At 37.1% G+C, this 17,507-nt stretch overlaps 1 protein-coding gene across 1 annotated transcript; it reads right to left on the reverse strand.

Annotated features, from left to right (window-relative positions):
• Positions 1 to 722: 722 nt before the first annotated feature.
• On the reverse strand, positions 723 to 14,568 carry LOC121888924 (polyubiquitin-like). The gene is made up of 4 exons (XM_042400516.1): positions 14,390 to 14,568; positions 8,840 to 9,065; positions 3,872 to 4,093; positions 723 to 1,914 (listed from the first exon to the last, which is right to left on the reverse strand). The coding sequence occupies exons 2-4, from the start codon at positions 8,982 to 8,984 to the stop codon at positions 1,661 to 1,663; spliced, it is 621 nt and encodes a 206-aa protein (XP_042256450.1). The 5' UTR covers positions 8,985 to 9,065; positions 14,390 to 14,568; the 3' UTR covers positions 723 to 1,660.
• Positions 14,569 to 17,507: the final 2,939 nt, after the last annotated feature.

The following is a 17,507-nucleotide window of genomic DNA, read 5'->3' on the forward strand; positions in this document are numbered from 1 at the left end:
TCACCCTTCCTATTCATACTGACCATTAGAAGATCCCTTCATAATGCACTTAAAATGTAAGTCAATCACTTTTATTTATATAGTACATCTTAAAACAACAGGAGTTCTAACATCTGCCTCAATACAGGCAGATGTGATGGGGGTCAAAATACACAGTCCTCCTCCTGTGCAAAAATGTATTCAAAACTTTATCTGAAGTTAATAATAATAGAAGTTTCAGTTGTCCAAATGAGTCAAATCAAGTAGATATCTTTCAACATTACAGTCTTTTTTAGTACCAAAATCCCTTTTTTTGTTACTATACTTCCTCCACAGCTCAACGGGGAAACACAAAGAGGGAATTTGATGCTAAAAAGACTGTAAATGTGGCAAATATCTACTTGATATGACTAACTCAGACTGCTGAAGCCTCATATAAGCTTCAAATAAACTTTTAAATGCATTTTAGCATAAAATGACTGTGTGGACAAACTGTGGAATTTGTCCCCCATCACTTATATTGAAAGCTCATTTGAAGAGGATCTTTTAACAGCCAGTATGAACAGGAGGAATGATTACAGCGAGGAAAACCTCTTTCAATGTTCATATGGACACCTGACTGTTGCTTTAAGACAGACATGTTATCCATCCAGCCCTTCTGTGTAAAGTTTATGCAGAAATGTGGCCTATAGACAAAGAATACACATCAACCACCCCCCATTTATTAATAATATGTACTTTTATTTCATCCATGTATTTATTTCAATCTCAAAAACATAATAATCTTGCATAAAACATTGGTCCAAGGCTATAATTTTATTTAATTTTTTTAGCATCAATCAAAAAATCTTATGACATAAAATAAGTTTAATGACACAACAATGTTGAATAACAAGAAAAGCCAAGAGAATAAAATGCTGAATATTAGATGTTTTCTCCATATATGTATGTGACTGAACTTCCTGCATGTTGACAGTGAAATTGTAACATTTATTCACATGCAATATAAATTTCAAAATATTAAACATTTATTTTACATGTAGCGTAGTGGAAAGGTGCTCAATTCTGCTCACGTAGGTAAAGAAGTGTAAAAATGTGCAGACCTGAAGGCCATAAGCTTTCATACTGAGTAACTTAATATAGAGTAAACTTTGCAGAGGCCCAGAAGATCTGTAGCACCATCTATAGGTCAATCCTCTAATAACACTGAACAATTATGACACTGATGACAAAAAATGGTGTAATCTCCAACAAAGTTAGAAATTTTTTTCAAAAATGGCATATTTCTAAATTTTTCTTTACATTTTAGGATAAAAACAACAGACAATGAGCTCACATAAATGCTTCAGTTTCATACTAAGGTCTGGAAAGTCAAAGCAAACAAAGCAAAGAGAATTAACAGAAGAACTGGTGCAGATTCAACTGCTTTCATCTTTTCTTCTTTTAAACATCAAATACAGGGTTATATTTTCCGTGACTAGTACCAAGTGGCTATAAATTAACCAAACAAATCTCTGTGCTTCTGTTCCAAGTAACAATGGTTAAAACACAGTGTCCCAGTCTGTCCATAGATGAGGACTTGGTGTGAACAGGTTCTCTTACACACACCTGAGCAGAACTTGAGCTACAAGCAGGGTCACTTCCGCCACTAATGGTGTGACGGTGGAATGAAAATGAGACATTAAAGTATGGCACAGTTAGATCCTGAAGGGGTTTTAAAATTTGAGAAGTTTTCCGTACTTTGATTTCTGCCCTCCTTGTCACCCATTGCACCATCCACAGTATCTGGGATGACACATCCTTTGCCCTCCTCTGGTGGAAGCCATCCCCCTCGAAGCTTGAGCGTTAAATCAATGGTATCCATGTGTTGGATTCCATAGTCAGACAGTCTGCCATGCTGCAATTTCTTTCCTCCGTAGATCAGTCTCTGCTGATCTACCATAATTACAAACACACACACACACACACAGTAAGAAAAGGCTCATTCACTATCTGCCAAGGATGAAAAAAATTAATTCCAAAGATATAATTTATGATTCTTAAAAGGTCAATTCAATTTGTCCTTCTTGGACCTGCAACCAGTGTATTAGAAGTAAACATCTTGCTGTGCAATACATTTAAAATATATTTATTCAGCTTTGAAGGTGACAAATCACAGGGGGCAGCAAAAAAATATATAGTTAAAAAGACTATTGTCTATTAAAATATTGTAAAAAAAAAAAAAACAACAGTCTGAGACAATAATAATGAGTCTGGTGATTTGCAGTTGAAAAGGCTTCAAGGTCCAGACTGAGAGAACATTTTTAGACGTCTATTTAGATCTTTGCCCAACAGCATTCAGCGACTTTATTTCAACAAATGTACATTTAAATACAGAAACTGAAATGCTGTTAAAGCACATTCAAAGTATACGCAGCCTGTTTAAAGGACTCACTTTCAAACTACATTGAGTTTGCATCTGAAATATGACATGAAACCTATGATTGTTCCATCAGTGCGACCAATCACATCATGAGTTATAGAGATAATTATCAGGCTGACTTATTCATTGATCTTGTGTGTTTAAAGCTTCATACAGACTTTTTAATTTAAACTGACATAATGTGCAACAAACATTTAAGTGCAGGAACTATTGTAATAACCTGACAGCTGCCTGATCGATGTGCACAGAGTCACAGTGTTATAACAGAAGGACATAAAGAGGTTTTATTCTGAGCTGAGGGTGAATTCACACTGTGTGATATTTGAATGTGAGGACTAAAACCGATGTTCAAATAAATGACTGACTACTGTCTAGACGCGGTAACGTTGTTAAAGATAGTCCTTGAGTAACAAACTGATCTCCAACCAGGATTTTGACTGTGACTCAGGACGAAGGGGTTTAATTGACCAAACGGGATGTTCTCACTCACTCCAGCATCATTTTGAGGAGACGGTAACTACTCATGATGCACCTTAACTGTCAAATAGAAGTCAGCTATCAATATGTTGAAATTATTAAGTAATAGTTCAAACACTTAAATTTAACCTTAAAATTCATGAATAACTAATTAACACTTTAAACTGTTACTTAATAATAGCTGGAAGGAAAACAGCTGATAAGTACTCCAATTGTTATCATTTGACTATAGATCTATAGCAGCGTCTGTCTGTCATAAGACACAATAGACAATTTAAATCAGTTAATTAATGAAAGAACATAAATGATGAAAAAGAGCAATAAAAACAGCTGCCAGCCTGCAGAATATGTTTAAATAAAATATTGCTTATTTAGTTTGTGAACGTCTGACGTCAGGCTTAAGATGATTTTATAGGAGACGCAGCTGTGCAGCGTCATATTTTCCTGAAGGACCCTAATTGTACTTGATACAGAAAAGAAGAAAGGAGAAGCCTTTTGGCTGATGAGGAAAAATAATAAAGCTACAAGAGTGTTTTTTTTATGATTGATTCACGATTCATCTGCTGTATTACAACAACAGCCCGACTGTTTACTGTCCTGTCAGATCAGCTGACCAATTAATAACCAATCAATAAACACACTCGATCAAAGGGGTGTTGCTGTCCAGTGAAACACTTCCGCAGAGGATAAACCTGCTGGTCCCTTATTCTAGAGGACTGAATGAATGAGGAAATGAAACAGTGAGTCTGGCTCATTATATATAAGTATTTTATATATATATATATATATATATATATATATATATATCTTTATATACAGTCTATGGTCTTGCTGTGTAAGAAGGAGGAGAGAAACTCAGGGTTTGCTGAAGAAAACCTGTCATCGATTACTGGATGGATGACCCTGATGAAGGCCACATGCTGAAACACGTTGATCTAACAATAAAGTTGTACAGCTGCATGTTCAAGTCATGTTTTTCTTTCAGTGAGTTACCTGTGGGGGTGCCTTCCTTATATTGCATCTTTGCCCTCAGATTGTCCACTGTCATCCCCTCATCGTAGTTGATCTTAATCATCTTCCCATTTGAATTTTTCACCAGGACCGTGCGCTCAAGCTGAAGGTCGGACATGTGTTGGATTCCACATTCAGACAGCAGGGTGGAGTCTCTCACATTCTCTCTAAGGTGCAGTCCTACGGTGAGCCTACCAAATTCATCTGCACAAAGAGAAATACACAAATCACACATACACACAGGCAGGAGTGTACTGGGAAAGAAATTCAGCCCTGAACTTATCTGCTGGGATGGTTTTGTAGCACACACTTTGTGCTACAAGCTGAAAACTGTTTACTGAAAACAGTCTTGTTATCTTCAGTTCACTGCAGGATGAATGAATAATGAAAGAATAGTAAATCGGGAGGGAGATGGTTTTATGAGGGATTTCGATTCACTTAGTTTCGTTTCGCAAGTTTCGCTAAACGAAGTTCAAGTCCCCTCTTAGGCTACATTAAACAATTCAAGGTGTGACACAAACAAAATCTCTTTGCTGACATATCTGGATCCTATTTGTCACTAGTGGCAACAGGGGAGAGACTGAGGGGGAGTCATATTATGTAAGTTTTTACACCTAGCAAAATCTGACTCCCCTCTTATATTAAAATCGCAAGATGTGACGCACGCCAAAAATCACACTGCTGACATATGTAGTGGACTGTGTACATCAACTGGTTTCCTGCATGCTGATTGGCTAATGAATAGCTGACCAATCTTTTGACCTTACACTACACTACTAACAGGGTAAACAACCCAGACCCAAGTTTTTATAAGCTGCCAAACTGAAAAACTGAGGAGAAAAGGATAACGTTACAGGGCTGTGTGCTGAGTGGTGGAAGAGACTTGACCTGAAGTGCACGGACAGCGTGCAGCTGAAAAACCTCCGTAAAAATGACACATACCTGAGCATACACATACCTCTGCCAGTCACAGAGAACACACATGAAAGTAAAAACAGAGCAGCTGTTTAATTGAAAGGTACGTAGTGTTTAGATGTTTAAATCACAGAATAACCTGCATTCAGCTGAAATGCTAACTGTAAAAAGAGCCTGAATGGGAAATTATTTCATGTCTGTGTGTGTAATTTTTAATATAATTCCATCTATGTTTACAAACTGTACTCCCATATCAGCTGTGAAAAGTGTCATGCCATCCTGTTATGTAGTTGAGTTTGCTATATAGTTGTGCTATCGCTACTGTAGACGTGATGTCAGCCCTTGCATGTAGTTAGCATATACAATGCAATGGGTTTCAGCATATAAAGCTATAAACTACCTTTTATTCTCTGGTAGACATACATGACATGATTAAACCTAATGTTTTAAGCTAGCTACAGGCATGATCTCTGTCTCTCCAGTGATTGGCCAGTAAGCCCAGCCAGCGGCGTAATGAGTCTCTGCCTGGCTCCAATGGAAGATGGTCAAGCGGGCCTGCCCATCACAATCAGACGTGACATAATGGAGTTCAGTGCAACTGTGGGATTAGAAATATTCAAAATAAAAACTCTCCAGCCGGGTTTCGATACCAGAGGCCTGTACTATGAAACAAGTTCAACATATCCTGGATATCTTTTCGTTATCTGGCTTCAGTGAACCTAACATTGGCTGTCCAGATAACCAGTACTACGAAACTAGTTATCAACCAGCTCAGTCAACCCAGGGTTTTCCTATCCAGCTACGAGTGCATTCATGTGAAAGAGGCGGGGTTGTTAATTACGAGCGACATCATCAGACCCATGAATGAAGTACTTCATGATATGAGATGAAACATTGATACCAAGTACCTGTGGAGAACTTCTGTTTAAGAGACAGCAAAAAGTCATATTCAACAAAGTGAAATGTAAATGACAGCCTGTAATCATACAACAGAATAAGAAGATGTAGAAACACTAACAACAATTTCGCCATATTAAAAGTAGGCTATGGCTTAAAATACATGTAGGAATTATTATATATTTTTATTATTATTTTTCATTTCATTTAATTTCATTTAGCAGACGCTTTTATCCAAAGAAACGTACATCTAAAACTGATACAACACAAGCAGGGATCTAGTCAGGAGACAACAACACGAGTAAGTGCCATAAAGCTGAAGATAGAGTCCGATAGGACGTAGATGCCCACAGGCAGTGCACCAAGTCAATGCATAGAGTGCATAGATTGCATAGAAGCAGGGTTTTTTCTTCTTTTTTTCTCTTTACCTCCAGTCCATCAATTGCAGAGGTGTTCGCGAAAGAGCTGAGTCTTTAGTCTTCAGTCTTAGTCTCAGATTGAGAGGGACTCTGCAGATTGAACAGAGTTAGATAACTCGCTCCACCACCAGGGAACTACAGAGGAGAAGAGTCTAGCTAGCGACTTAGGGCCCTGTTGTGGTGGTGGTACCAGGCACCTTTCGTTGGCAGAGCGTGGTGAGCAGGAGGGAGTGTACACTTGAACAATGGAGTTCAGGTAAGCAGGAGCTGTTTTAGTTGCTGTTTTGTAAGCAAGCGTCAGGGTTTTGAATTTGATGCAGGCAGCAACTGGGAGCCAGTGGAGGAATATGAATAGCAGGGTGACGACCACACGTGCCGCCACGTCCTGAATCATCTGCAGAGGTTTGTATGTGCATGTGGGGAGGCCTACCAGTAAGGAGTTGCAGTAGTCAATGCATGATATTACGAGAGCCTGTACCAGGAGTTGTGCTGCATGCTCAGACAGGTAGGATCTGATCTTCCTGAAGTTGTACAGGGCAAACCGACACGACCGAGCGATTGAGGCCACGTGAACCTTAAAGGTTAGCTGGTCATCGATCATGACACCCAAGTTCTGGGCAGACTTTGTGGGCATGAGTTGGGTTGATTTGAGCTGGATGCTGATGTTTTGTTGTATGGAGGGACTGGCTGGAATGACAAGGAGCTCAGTCTTAGAGAGGTTGAGTTGAAGGTGGTGTTCTTTCATCCATGCTGATATATCGGCAAGGCATGACAGGATCCTAGCTGAGACTGTGTGGTCTTCCGGCGGGAATGACAGGAAGAGCTGGGTGTCATCAGCATAGCAATGGTATGAGAAACCATGGGAGTGGATGATTGCACCAAGTAAGGTGATGTATAATGAGAAAAGAAGTGAACCAAACATTGACCCTTGAGGAACCCCTGTGGATAGGTTGTGCAGTTTGGACACTTCTCCACTCCAAGAAATATCTCCCTGACAGGTAGGACATGAACCAGCAGAGGGTGGATCCTGAGATACCAAGCTCAGTGAGTGTGGAGAGGAGGAGTTGGTGGTTAACTGTATCAAAGGCAGCTGACAGATCCAGTAGAAAAAGGGCTGAGGACTGACCAGCAGCTCTAACTGAGCGTAGTGATTCCATAACCAACAAGAGTGCAGCCTCGGTAGAGTAACCCTCCTTAAAGCCTGACTGATTTGGGTCATACAGATTGTTCTCAGAAAGGAATTCCGCTGTAAGTGAGGAGTTGATGGTGTGTGTGACTGCTGGGTTAAGTGTGGGGGAAATTTTCTGTAGCAAACTGGATGGTATTGGGTCCAGTGGACAGGTAGTGGGATGAGAGTCTAGCAGAATATTGGAGACTTCCTCCTCGGTCATTGGGGAGAATAAGGAGTGGCCTTGTTAGTTGGCAGCTGTAGACTAATTTGGTCAGGTTCAGAGAACTGGTTACTGATGGCAGCGACCTTATCGGTAAAAAATGAGGCAAACGTGTCTGCAGTGAGCAGAGTGGAGGACGGAGGAGGAGGCAGATTGAGGAGTGAGTTAAAAATATATAAAAAATATATGACTTAAGTACAGAGAGAGTATTTTTTGCCATTTAGTTGGATGATGAAGAAACCATTCTGAATATGTCACATAAAAAAACAAACTTAAAAGTAATGCCAGACTGTTTCTGCTACCGAAGCAAAGAGTGTAAAAGTATTTAATGACTGATGAGGTCTGTCTGACCCAAATGTTGCATTTATAATCATGGAGCCAATTAACAGTGTGGATTATTTTTCTGATAAAAGACAACATTTTGTTTTTATTTCTAGTTATCGTCACACAGTTGTCTCATGTTATTCTGAGCTGCAGTGATGGAATCAGAGTGTAAAATCATCCACACTGTAACTTGTCACTCCGGGGATAAATAAACTTTATACTAGTTGCGTAAACGATCTCTCCATTTATTAGAAGCTCTGTTTTAAAACCAAAGTGGAAATAGAAAGAATGATTGTGTAAATTTGTTAAGAAACTTATTCGTAATTAGTTTATATACTTATTTTACCACTCAGTGCACTCTCTGTGCCTCCCAAATCCAGAGCTCTTAAACTTTAAACTTGATGCAGCAGGTTTAAACATTATACTCAAGAAGTGAATTTAGGGTTTGACTCTGTCCCATAACGAAAGATAAGTGGAAATCATTGATAGATTGAATATTATCTGTGATAAATACCAATAGACTAATCAATTTTATTTTTTTGTTCAAAGTATTTTTTCATTAGTTTTTATTTATTTATTTGAAATACAGTTTGATATATTGTAACAAAATCCCATCCCACAAGTAACCCTAACCTATTGCACCATTACAAATTTACAATATGACATATCAAATCAATGGTAAGTATGATAAAAGGCTAATCAGTTTTCTAATTGGTGTTCTAATAGCTGCAGTACCAGCAGTGTTAAACGAACTTGGCAGAAAAATCAGGTGGTTAGCGAAAGGGCGGCGCTTATATCGCCAATTTAAGCCGAAACTCGGAACATAACCTGATCCGGTCCAACCGGATTTGTCCCGGTATGCCTGATGGCCAGTACACCACATACACAGGGAATTTATTATAGCTCAAACATACCCAACAGTATTTAAATGAAATGGTTTAAACTTCACCAGCTTCATTAAACAGTTGAATGTTCAAATCATGTTTTTCTTGTAATTCCTTTACCTGCGTACTCGGGAAAACTCTCTGCTATCTTCTCCTTCAGCTGCAGCACAGTCATTGTCTGCAGCTGCTCCTCTGAGTCGCACAGGTCGATCTCCTTCTTCTGCCCCATCAAACCATGAACCACAACCTGGTAGATTTTACTCATTTTGCGCTGTTTTTGTGTGCGAGCTGCTGCGCTGCTTTCAGGCTCTGCCACTTCAAGGTGTTGTTTGTTAATCTACGGGATCTGACGTCAGGGGGGAGCAAAGGGACACATTCACTTTCGCCTTAAAAAAATGTGATAATAATTACAATAATAATGATAATAAAAAATGCTTGTTTTATTCTCCTCAGCGTATAACTTACACTTATATTGAAAACTTAATAACAGCCTTGAGTCTTGTCATGAAAAAAAAGTCTCATCACTGACATATTTTTTTGGACACTGACTGTGTGTCAGTTACCGAGATAACTTATCTGTGAACCAATAACGCTCGCTGTCAGGTGTGTCTCCTCTCTCCTGCAGAGCCATTTCATCATTCATTCAGTCATTTGCAGAGGTTTATATCAGAATCAATCCTGTCCAGATATTAATTTGTTACACAAAGTTACATCAGTATCAGTCATTTCTTTGAACAGACATTTTTGCTCTCAAAAGTAACTCAAAATGATAAAGTACAGTAAATTATATATTTTTGACATGTTATACATCCAGTCCTACTGAGTCAAGTTTAAAGATTATGCTGAACTATAGTCCATAGACAAAGAATACACATCAGCTCTCCCATTTATATACATAACATTTATGTCATTCACCTATTTATTATATTCTATTCAACCATCATAACATGATCTTCCAAAAAACTTTTTAAGTTTCCATCAAAACATTGCTATGATATATATTAGATGAGCTAAATGACACTTTGTAACATGTAACATAGGTCAATTTCGCTCACGCAGGTATAGAAGTGTAAACATTTGCAGACTTGTAGGTTATAACCTTTAATACTGAAAAAAAAATCATGTTTTATCTTTTAGTTCCTTTACCTGCACACTCGGGAAGCCTCTCTAGTATTTTCTCCTTCAGCTGCTTCACAGTCATTCTCTGCATCTTCTCCTCTGAGTCGCTCAGGTCGATCTCTGTCCTCTCCCTCCTGTCATCAATCACGACTTTGTAGATTTTACTCATTTTGCGCTGTTTTTGTTTGCGAGCCTTTCAAGTTCAGCAACTTCAGTGTTATTTCTGGTTAAAATACGGGAACTGATATCAGGAAAGGGCAAAGGACACATTCACTTTTGTCTTAACTTGTCTTAACTATTTTCTTCTCCTGTTCGTATTGCGTCCACTTATTTAGTAAAAATTTATATCGAGTCTTATAATAAAAAACAACTCTCATTACTAATCAATGCTGAAACTGACTTATTTTTTCACAGCTTTTTGTTGATATTTTCCAGTCCACCTTGAAAGTGGCATTATACACCTGTAGATGATATTCAGCCATTTTCAAGCTAATTTATAAGTTCAGTAAGACAGAAAATGCCACTTTGGATTTTATTAATATTCAGGATTATGATACTCTGTGATGTTCTTTGTCATATTGGATTGTCGGTTTCTCGAGATTGTTTAATACTGAGCAGGTTGGACCACAGCAAATAGACAGAAACAGCAATAAGACTGAAAACCAGTTTACCATGAGTGAGGACGATAAGAAAAAAATGCTATAGTTAAAATGATTAAAAGATAGACATGAAAAATTCACAACCTATCCTTTAAGTACACAAATACACATCAGCCACCTATTAATTCATAACAATATAAACTTTTATTTCATTCTTGCATTTATTTCAATCTCAAAAAACATGATGATCTTCCATAAAACAGTAGTCCAAGGCTATTTTATTTTTTAAGTCTCCATCAAAAAACATTGTTATGACATAAAATAAGTTTAATGACACAATAATATTTAATAATAGGAAAAGACATGAGAATAAAATGTCTATCAGATGTTTTCTCCATACATGTAAGTGACTGAACTTCCTGTTTGTTGTACAGGATAAACATCAGTGAAATTCTAACATTCATTCACATGCAATATAAAATTCAAAGTATTAAACAGATATTTTACATGTAATGTAGCTGACAAGTGTTCAGTTTTGCTCACATAGGTAAAAAAGTGTAAAAATGTGCAGACCTGTAGGCTGTAACCTTTAATACTGAATAATGTGACAAAGAGTAAATTATGACGGTAGAGTGAAAATTAAACATTAAAGTACAGGGCCTGACTGATACTGGATTTTTGGGGCCCGTGCCAATGATGTTAGGGAGTAAAAAAAATCTGATAATCTTATATATACAGAAATATATATATATATATACAGAAATATATATACAGAAATATATATACAGAAATATATATATATATATATACAGAAATATATATATATACCGAAATATATATACCGAAATATATATATATATATACAGAAATATATATACAGAAATATATGTATATATATAAGCATTAGTGTTAGAGCAGCATGTTACTGTTGTAGCTGCTGGAGGTGGAGCTAGTTTCAACTATTTTATATACAGTTACATAATAAATCAGCATAAAACAGCTGTCAGCAGCTGTCCTGACTCCTTGTAACAAACATAAAGGTTGTTTTCCCTTTTCTACTACAGCACAACTAAACTGTTTCAGTAATAGTTTTGGTCAATGAGCCATTGTTGGATGTCTAATTTTTTCAAAATGAAAAACCAAAATGTTATTTTTTTTACCTTTCTTTTTTCCTGCTGTGCCAAAATCATGCTGAACAGTGAACTTGGTGTAGTGTGCTGTACACACCCAACAAGTAACCATAAATTAAAAAAAAACACAGAACAAAAAAGTATATGTACATATATGTTAAACTTTAAGAAAAATGATTAAATATACATAATATGCTGCCAATATATCTTTAAAAAATATATACATATATATCGGCGCATATCGGAAGACATATACCCCCATACCAATATATCTGTGATAGGCCAATATTGGCATATTGGCTGACCGATATATCGGTTGGGCTCTATTGAAGTATCCCAGTTATATCCTTAGTAGGTTTAGAGATCTGAGAGCTTGTCCATACTTCGATTTTTGCCCCCCTTGTCACCCATCCCACCATCTCCAGTCCCTCCAATGCCCCCTCTGGGCCAACCTCCACCCGCTAGACGCTCAACCATTTGAATGATGGATTCCATATTCAGACAGCTCGGTGGAGTCTCCAAACAGCTTCTTGTTTGTGAAATTCAGTCGGTATCTAAATTAGGTGCACACAGAGGAATACATACATTTGTTATAGCTTAAAAATACCCAACAGTATTTAAATTAAGTAGTTTAACTTTCACCAGCTTCAATAAACAACTGCGAGTTCAAATCGTGTTTTTCTTTTAGTTCTTTTACCTTTATACTTAGAAAGCCTGTCTGCTATCTTCTCCTTGACCCGCAGTGCAGTCATTCTCTTCTTCAGCTCCTCTTTGTTGAACAGGTGGATCGCAATCTTCTTCCCCCTCATGCCACAAACGACGACCTTGTAGATTTTACTGTTTCTGTGTGTGACTTCAGGGTGTTGTCTGGGTTAATCAATGGGATCTGACATGAGAGAGGGGTAAAGGACACTTTTACTTTTGTCTAAACAAAATCATAATGTTACTGGCCTCAGGCATGAGTTACCTGTGAACAGATGAGTCCTGTTTTATACATGAAAAGCAGAGACAGGACAAGTTAGTTGTGTTCGTTCTGCAGGCTGTTCTCTGTCTTTATTAAAACAGACTTCATCTTTCTTCTCTCTTTTAAACTTAAACCATAAGTTTATTGTTCACAATAATCTTCACATAACAAAAACCATAATTTATCTATTCTCAATACAACAATGATGAACTGTCACCGGTTACTGCAAGAATAACACAAGGCTGAAGTTGGCATCCGATTCACAGCTTCTGATTGGAATTTCCCAGTCCACCTAAAAAGTGGCATAACGCCTGTAGATGGCGGAGTCATTGAACTGAACTGAAAAACCTAACAAATAGGGGGAAGATGAAATGAGAATGAATAGTAGAATGAAATTGTATTTTTTGTTGTCCTCACTCATAGTAAACTGATTAGACCAGGTCCAGATCAAAAACCACTATACTTAGACCTGTCAAATTTGGACTAGATAACCAATGAGACCCAAGACACTCATTAAAACACAATTTCATATTTGTGAAACCTTTATTCTAATTGTGAAAACTGAAAAAGGGCAAAGAATCTTTAGCCTCTCTTAGATAATTTAGTCCATATTTGACAGGTCTACGTATAGTGGTTTTTGATCCAGACCTGGTTTAATGTGGTCTAGACCCTAAAAATAGAAATAGAATAAAGATTTCATAAATATGAAACTGTGTTTTAATGAGTGTCTGGAGTCTCCATGTTAATCTACTCCAGAAATAACAGGTCTAAGTATAGTGGTTTTTGATCTGGACCTGGTCTAATGTGGTCTCGATGGGGAAAAAAAGCAGTGAGATTGCCCTTTTTTTCAATTTTCACAAATATATAATGAAGGATTCTAGATCAATATGAAAAAATGCTACGGTAAAAATGATTAAAACTCAGGATTATGATACCCTGTGTGATGTCTCCTGTCATACTGGAGAATTAGTGTTAAGACTTTTTAATAGTGAGCAGGTAGCAAATAGGCAGAAATAGCAATAAAAGTGAAAATCAGTTTACCATGAGTGAGGACAATAAGAAAAACATACTACAGTTACAATGATTAAAATTTAGGACAATTTCATTCTACGATTCATTCTCATTTTATCTTCCCCCTATTTGTTATATTTTCAGTTAATGAATTAGCTTCAAAATGATTGAACAACGCCATCAATAAGCATTTTGCTATTTTTTAGCTAGACCAGGAAATACAGATCGGAAGCTGTGGATCGGATGCCAACTTCAGCCTCGTCACGTATGACTTCTATTGTGATCTCTACACACCAATCAGTGGTTACGTTTACCATTAATAGTTATCAAATACTGCTGTAAACTCTTTGTGTACTACAACTCACATTATTTTACTGCTGCTGTAACCAGCTTGCAAGATATACTTTACTAGAATCTTTGACGCTGTTTTCAAGGTTGTTTTGTTTAGCCTTTTCTGATGTACTGTATACACGAGCACCTCTACAAAATACAAACACTGATACATATATAATATATCAACACCCTTGGTCATTTAACATTACGAAAATATCACATTTAACCGTCCTACAACATTAACATAGTGCACTGACTCGAATGAACGACTATTAACATTTAAATAACTATACACTAAACATGAAGCTCACTCCCTTAAAATCTACAGTATTCACTTCGTTAAATTTTACATTAAAACCTTGTATAGGCAGTTGTTTTAATGCAGATGTCCAGGAGTTACAGTACTAACAAATGAAAACACGCAACACGGAAGACTGCGCGTGGTTGCACTCACGAGAGCTACAAAAACTATTTCAAAAACTAATTCAAAAAAGTTCCCAAAACAGTTTTCTACCTTAATTTGGTCCGGACCACATCAGAAAGGCTTTAAAAAGTGGTGTAACGCTCGAAGCAGACTACTCGACACTGGATCGACCCTTCGATGCAAAAGTAAGCTTACTTGTTGCTGGCTGATGTAACACAAGTCATGCGACCGTGCAAAACAAATTTACGTCACACGTGCATATTGGGGGCGTGTTGTGCTCATGTGCGTGTAGTTGACAGGCAGATTGTGCGAGTGTTTGATATAATGAGGAAGCAAGAAAAAAAGGAATTCATATGTGTGGGGGCACTTTGTCTTGATTATTCCTAAAAAGGTCAGGTGTTTGATCTGTGCTCAAGAGCTGATAGTGTAACCAAACCCTTTTAAACAGGCTAAAAGGTGCCTTAATATGCCAGCAACATCGATGATATGTGAACAGGTCTCACTGGAGAGGCAGTGACCAAGAGGACGTGCACATCAAAATCCCCCACAAGTTTTTTTTTCTTTTTTCATTACTTTCCAAGTTGCACAAGCATATCCTTAAACACTGTATTATCATTATAGCACAATCACTTTTATTCCTTTATTTCATGTCACTGCTTAAAGCCAGTTATTATATAAGTTAATGTCCCTAATTAATCAAGGAGTTTATAAAAGTAGAAAGGGATAACTATAAACCTTCTTAAAAATGACTAATTATCTCCATATATATGTGTGTACATCCATGCACTGAGACAGTTTTTGGTAAATAACCTTTATTGAACAAAATATGACAGAAAACATCAAACAGATGACAGCGGTGAGTTTAGTCGTATTTTGCCTGTTTCATGACGTCTTGTCTCGAATCTTTACATATAAAAGCAATGTCAACGTTGCCCAGCAGATGTCGCCATTTTGACTGTATCAAATGCTTCAAAACGGTGAACCATTTTCAGCACAATTGTTTCATATGATTCAGTGCTTCAGAAAGCTTAATTTCTCTCATCACTAATTGCGAGCTGCTGCGCTGCTTTCAAGTTCTGCTACTTCAGGGTGTTGTCTGGTTCATATAACCATAATAATAATGTAACTTGTACTTTTTGTAACAAATACCCAGAGACTGTCTTCATCTCTCCTTTAGAGCCATTTCCTCATTCATTCAGTCATTTGGAGAGGTTTATATCAGAATCAATCCCGGTCGGATTTTAATTTGTCACACAAAGTTACATCAGTATCAGTCATTTCTTTGAACAGACATTTTTGCCCTCAAAGTAACTCAAAACTATACTTAAATACAGTAGATTGTATCTTTGACATGTTATGCATCCAGTCCTACTGAGTCAAATTTAAAGATTATGCTGAACTATAGTCCATAGACAAAGAATACACATCAGCCCTCTCATTAATATACATAACATTTATGTCATTCACCTATTTATTATATTCTATTCAATCATTATAACATGATCTTCCAAACACTTTTTAAGTTTCCATCAAAACATTGCTATGATATATATTATATAGGCTAAATGACACCATGTAACTTGTAACATAGCTGAAATTGGTCAACTGAAGTGCAAACATTTGCAGACTTGTAGGTTATAACCTTCATACTGAACAAAACCTGATAGAGTAAATTTTGCAGAGGCCCAGGAGGAACTGTAGCATCATCTATAGATCAATCTCAAAATAACACTGAACAATAATGACACTTGTGACAAAACATTTTTTAATTTCCAACAAAGTCAGGAACATTTAACAAAAATGACATATTATTCCTTTACATTTTAGGATAAAAACAACTGACCTCTTGACCTACGGATGCACTTTTCTTTTTCCATGAGCATGAAAATGCTTCAGTCTCACACTACAAAGCAAAGAGGATTAACAGAAGAACCGGTACAGACTATGTTCACTGTGAATACTGAAACAAGTCACGTCAAACAAACTATGTTTTCACTCACATTTTTAACACAAACATCTTCAGGAGTTCAGGATTTAAGGATAACTTTTAGAGGTTTTTAAACAGCTTTAGTGTCTCTATAAACAATTCCACAGAGTGTTTGTTATTATTTACAGAAACTGGTAGGTGGAACCACCTGTTTTTAACGAGGTTAGTACAATTAATCTGTGTGTGCTGGTTCATCTGATCTGTTGCTTGGTTTGCAGCCACATCACTTAGTCAAACATCAGTTATTGTAACATAAAGGGGAAAAAAGTCATAAAACGCAATTCAACTTAGAGTCAACACCAGATCATCTTAACACTAGTTTTTATATATAAAAATCACTTATTCTCATTCTGTAGCATTTATAACTCATGTCCAGCTGATAACAGTCTCATGGAAGATTTGAGTCTCCAGACGTACATGGTGGCGCCTCACTTCTGGCATCTTTCCAGGTGATCACTGATTTGTCTGTAATGTGGAGTAGTTTCCATGATATACCCCTGATAACCCATGTTTATAAGGTAAGGAGTGGATTGATATGTCCCATGTGGTGAAACTCAGAGAACAGTGAAATCTTCTTCTTTTTCTGAACCTATTTAGTGTTTTGGTGGCTGAGTGTGTGTGAAAATGTAAGAGTTTCACAGTATGTGGTGTGTTACTGGCATGGCAGTGATTTGCACTGTATGCTATCTGTGTAAACCAGTTGAAAAGCTCACAGAGCAAAACACACCATCTACCTTAACTGTATCACTTTGATTATACTTGAAACAATAGAAACATGTACAAACATAATAATACACGTCTAATTCAATTATCAATCCATAAAAACAGGTTAATAATAGTGTAAAAAGGAGAACTATTGAATGCAGAAAAGTGAGAGAATATTTTGCTTGATATGTGCAGGTTACATATTCAGTTCACTTTTCTGCACTCAACCACTTTTGTCCTTTCTTTTTTGTCACATCAAATGCATGTAAATAATAAGCTGCTGCAAAATAATCACATAAATCTCTGTGCAAGTCAAACTGGTTAGTGTCCCAGTCTGTCCGTAGATGAGGACTTGTTGTGAACAGGTTCTTTTACACACACCTGAGCAGAGCTTGAACTACCTGCAGGGTCACTTAGGCCACTAATGGTGTGACGGTGGAGTGAAAATGAGACATTAAAGTATGTTGGGACGTGGCTACAAGTTTGGCTATCAGCAATAATTAATGATTATCAAAG

Source organism: Thunnus maccoyii, chromosome 22, assembly GCF_910596095.1.
Source record: "Thunnus maccoyii chromosome 22, fThuMac1.1, whole genome shotgun sequence".
NCBI lineage: Eukaryota > Metazoa > Chordata > Actinopteri > Scombriformes > Scombridae > Thunnus > Thunnus maccoyii.

Excerpts from the sequence above, each read along its gene's own strand:
- LOC121888924 (XM_042400516.1), bottom strand. The coding sequence starts at position 8,984 with ATGAGTAAAATCTACCAGGTTGTGGTTCATGGTTTGATGGGGCAGAAG. Across the intron at positions 4,094-8,839 it reads GAGTTTTCCCGAGTACGCAG|ATGAATTTGGTAGGCTCACC; the intron begins GTAAAGGAATTA and ends CTCTTTGTGCAG. Across the intron at positions 1,915-3,871 it reads TAAGGAAGGCACCCCCACAG|ATCAGCAGAGACTGATCTAC; the intron begins GTAACTCACTGA and ends TAATTATGGTAG.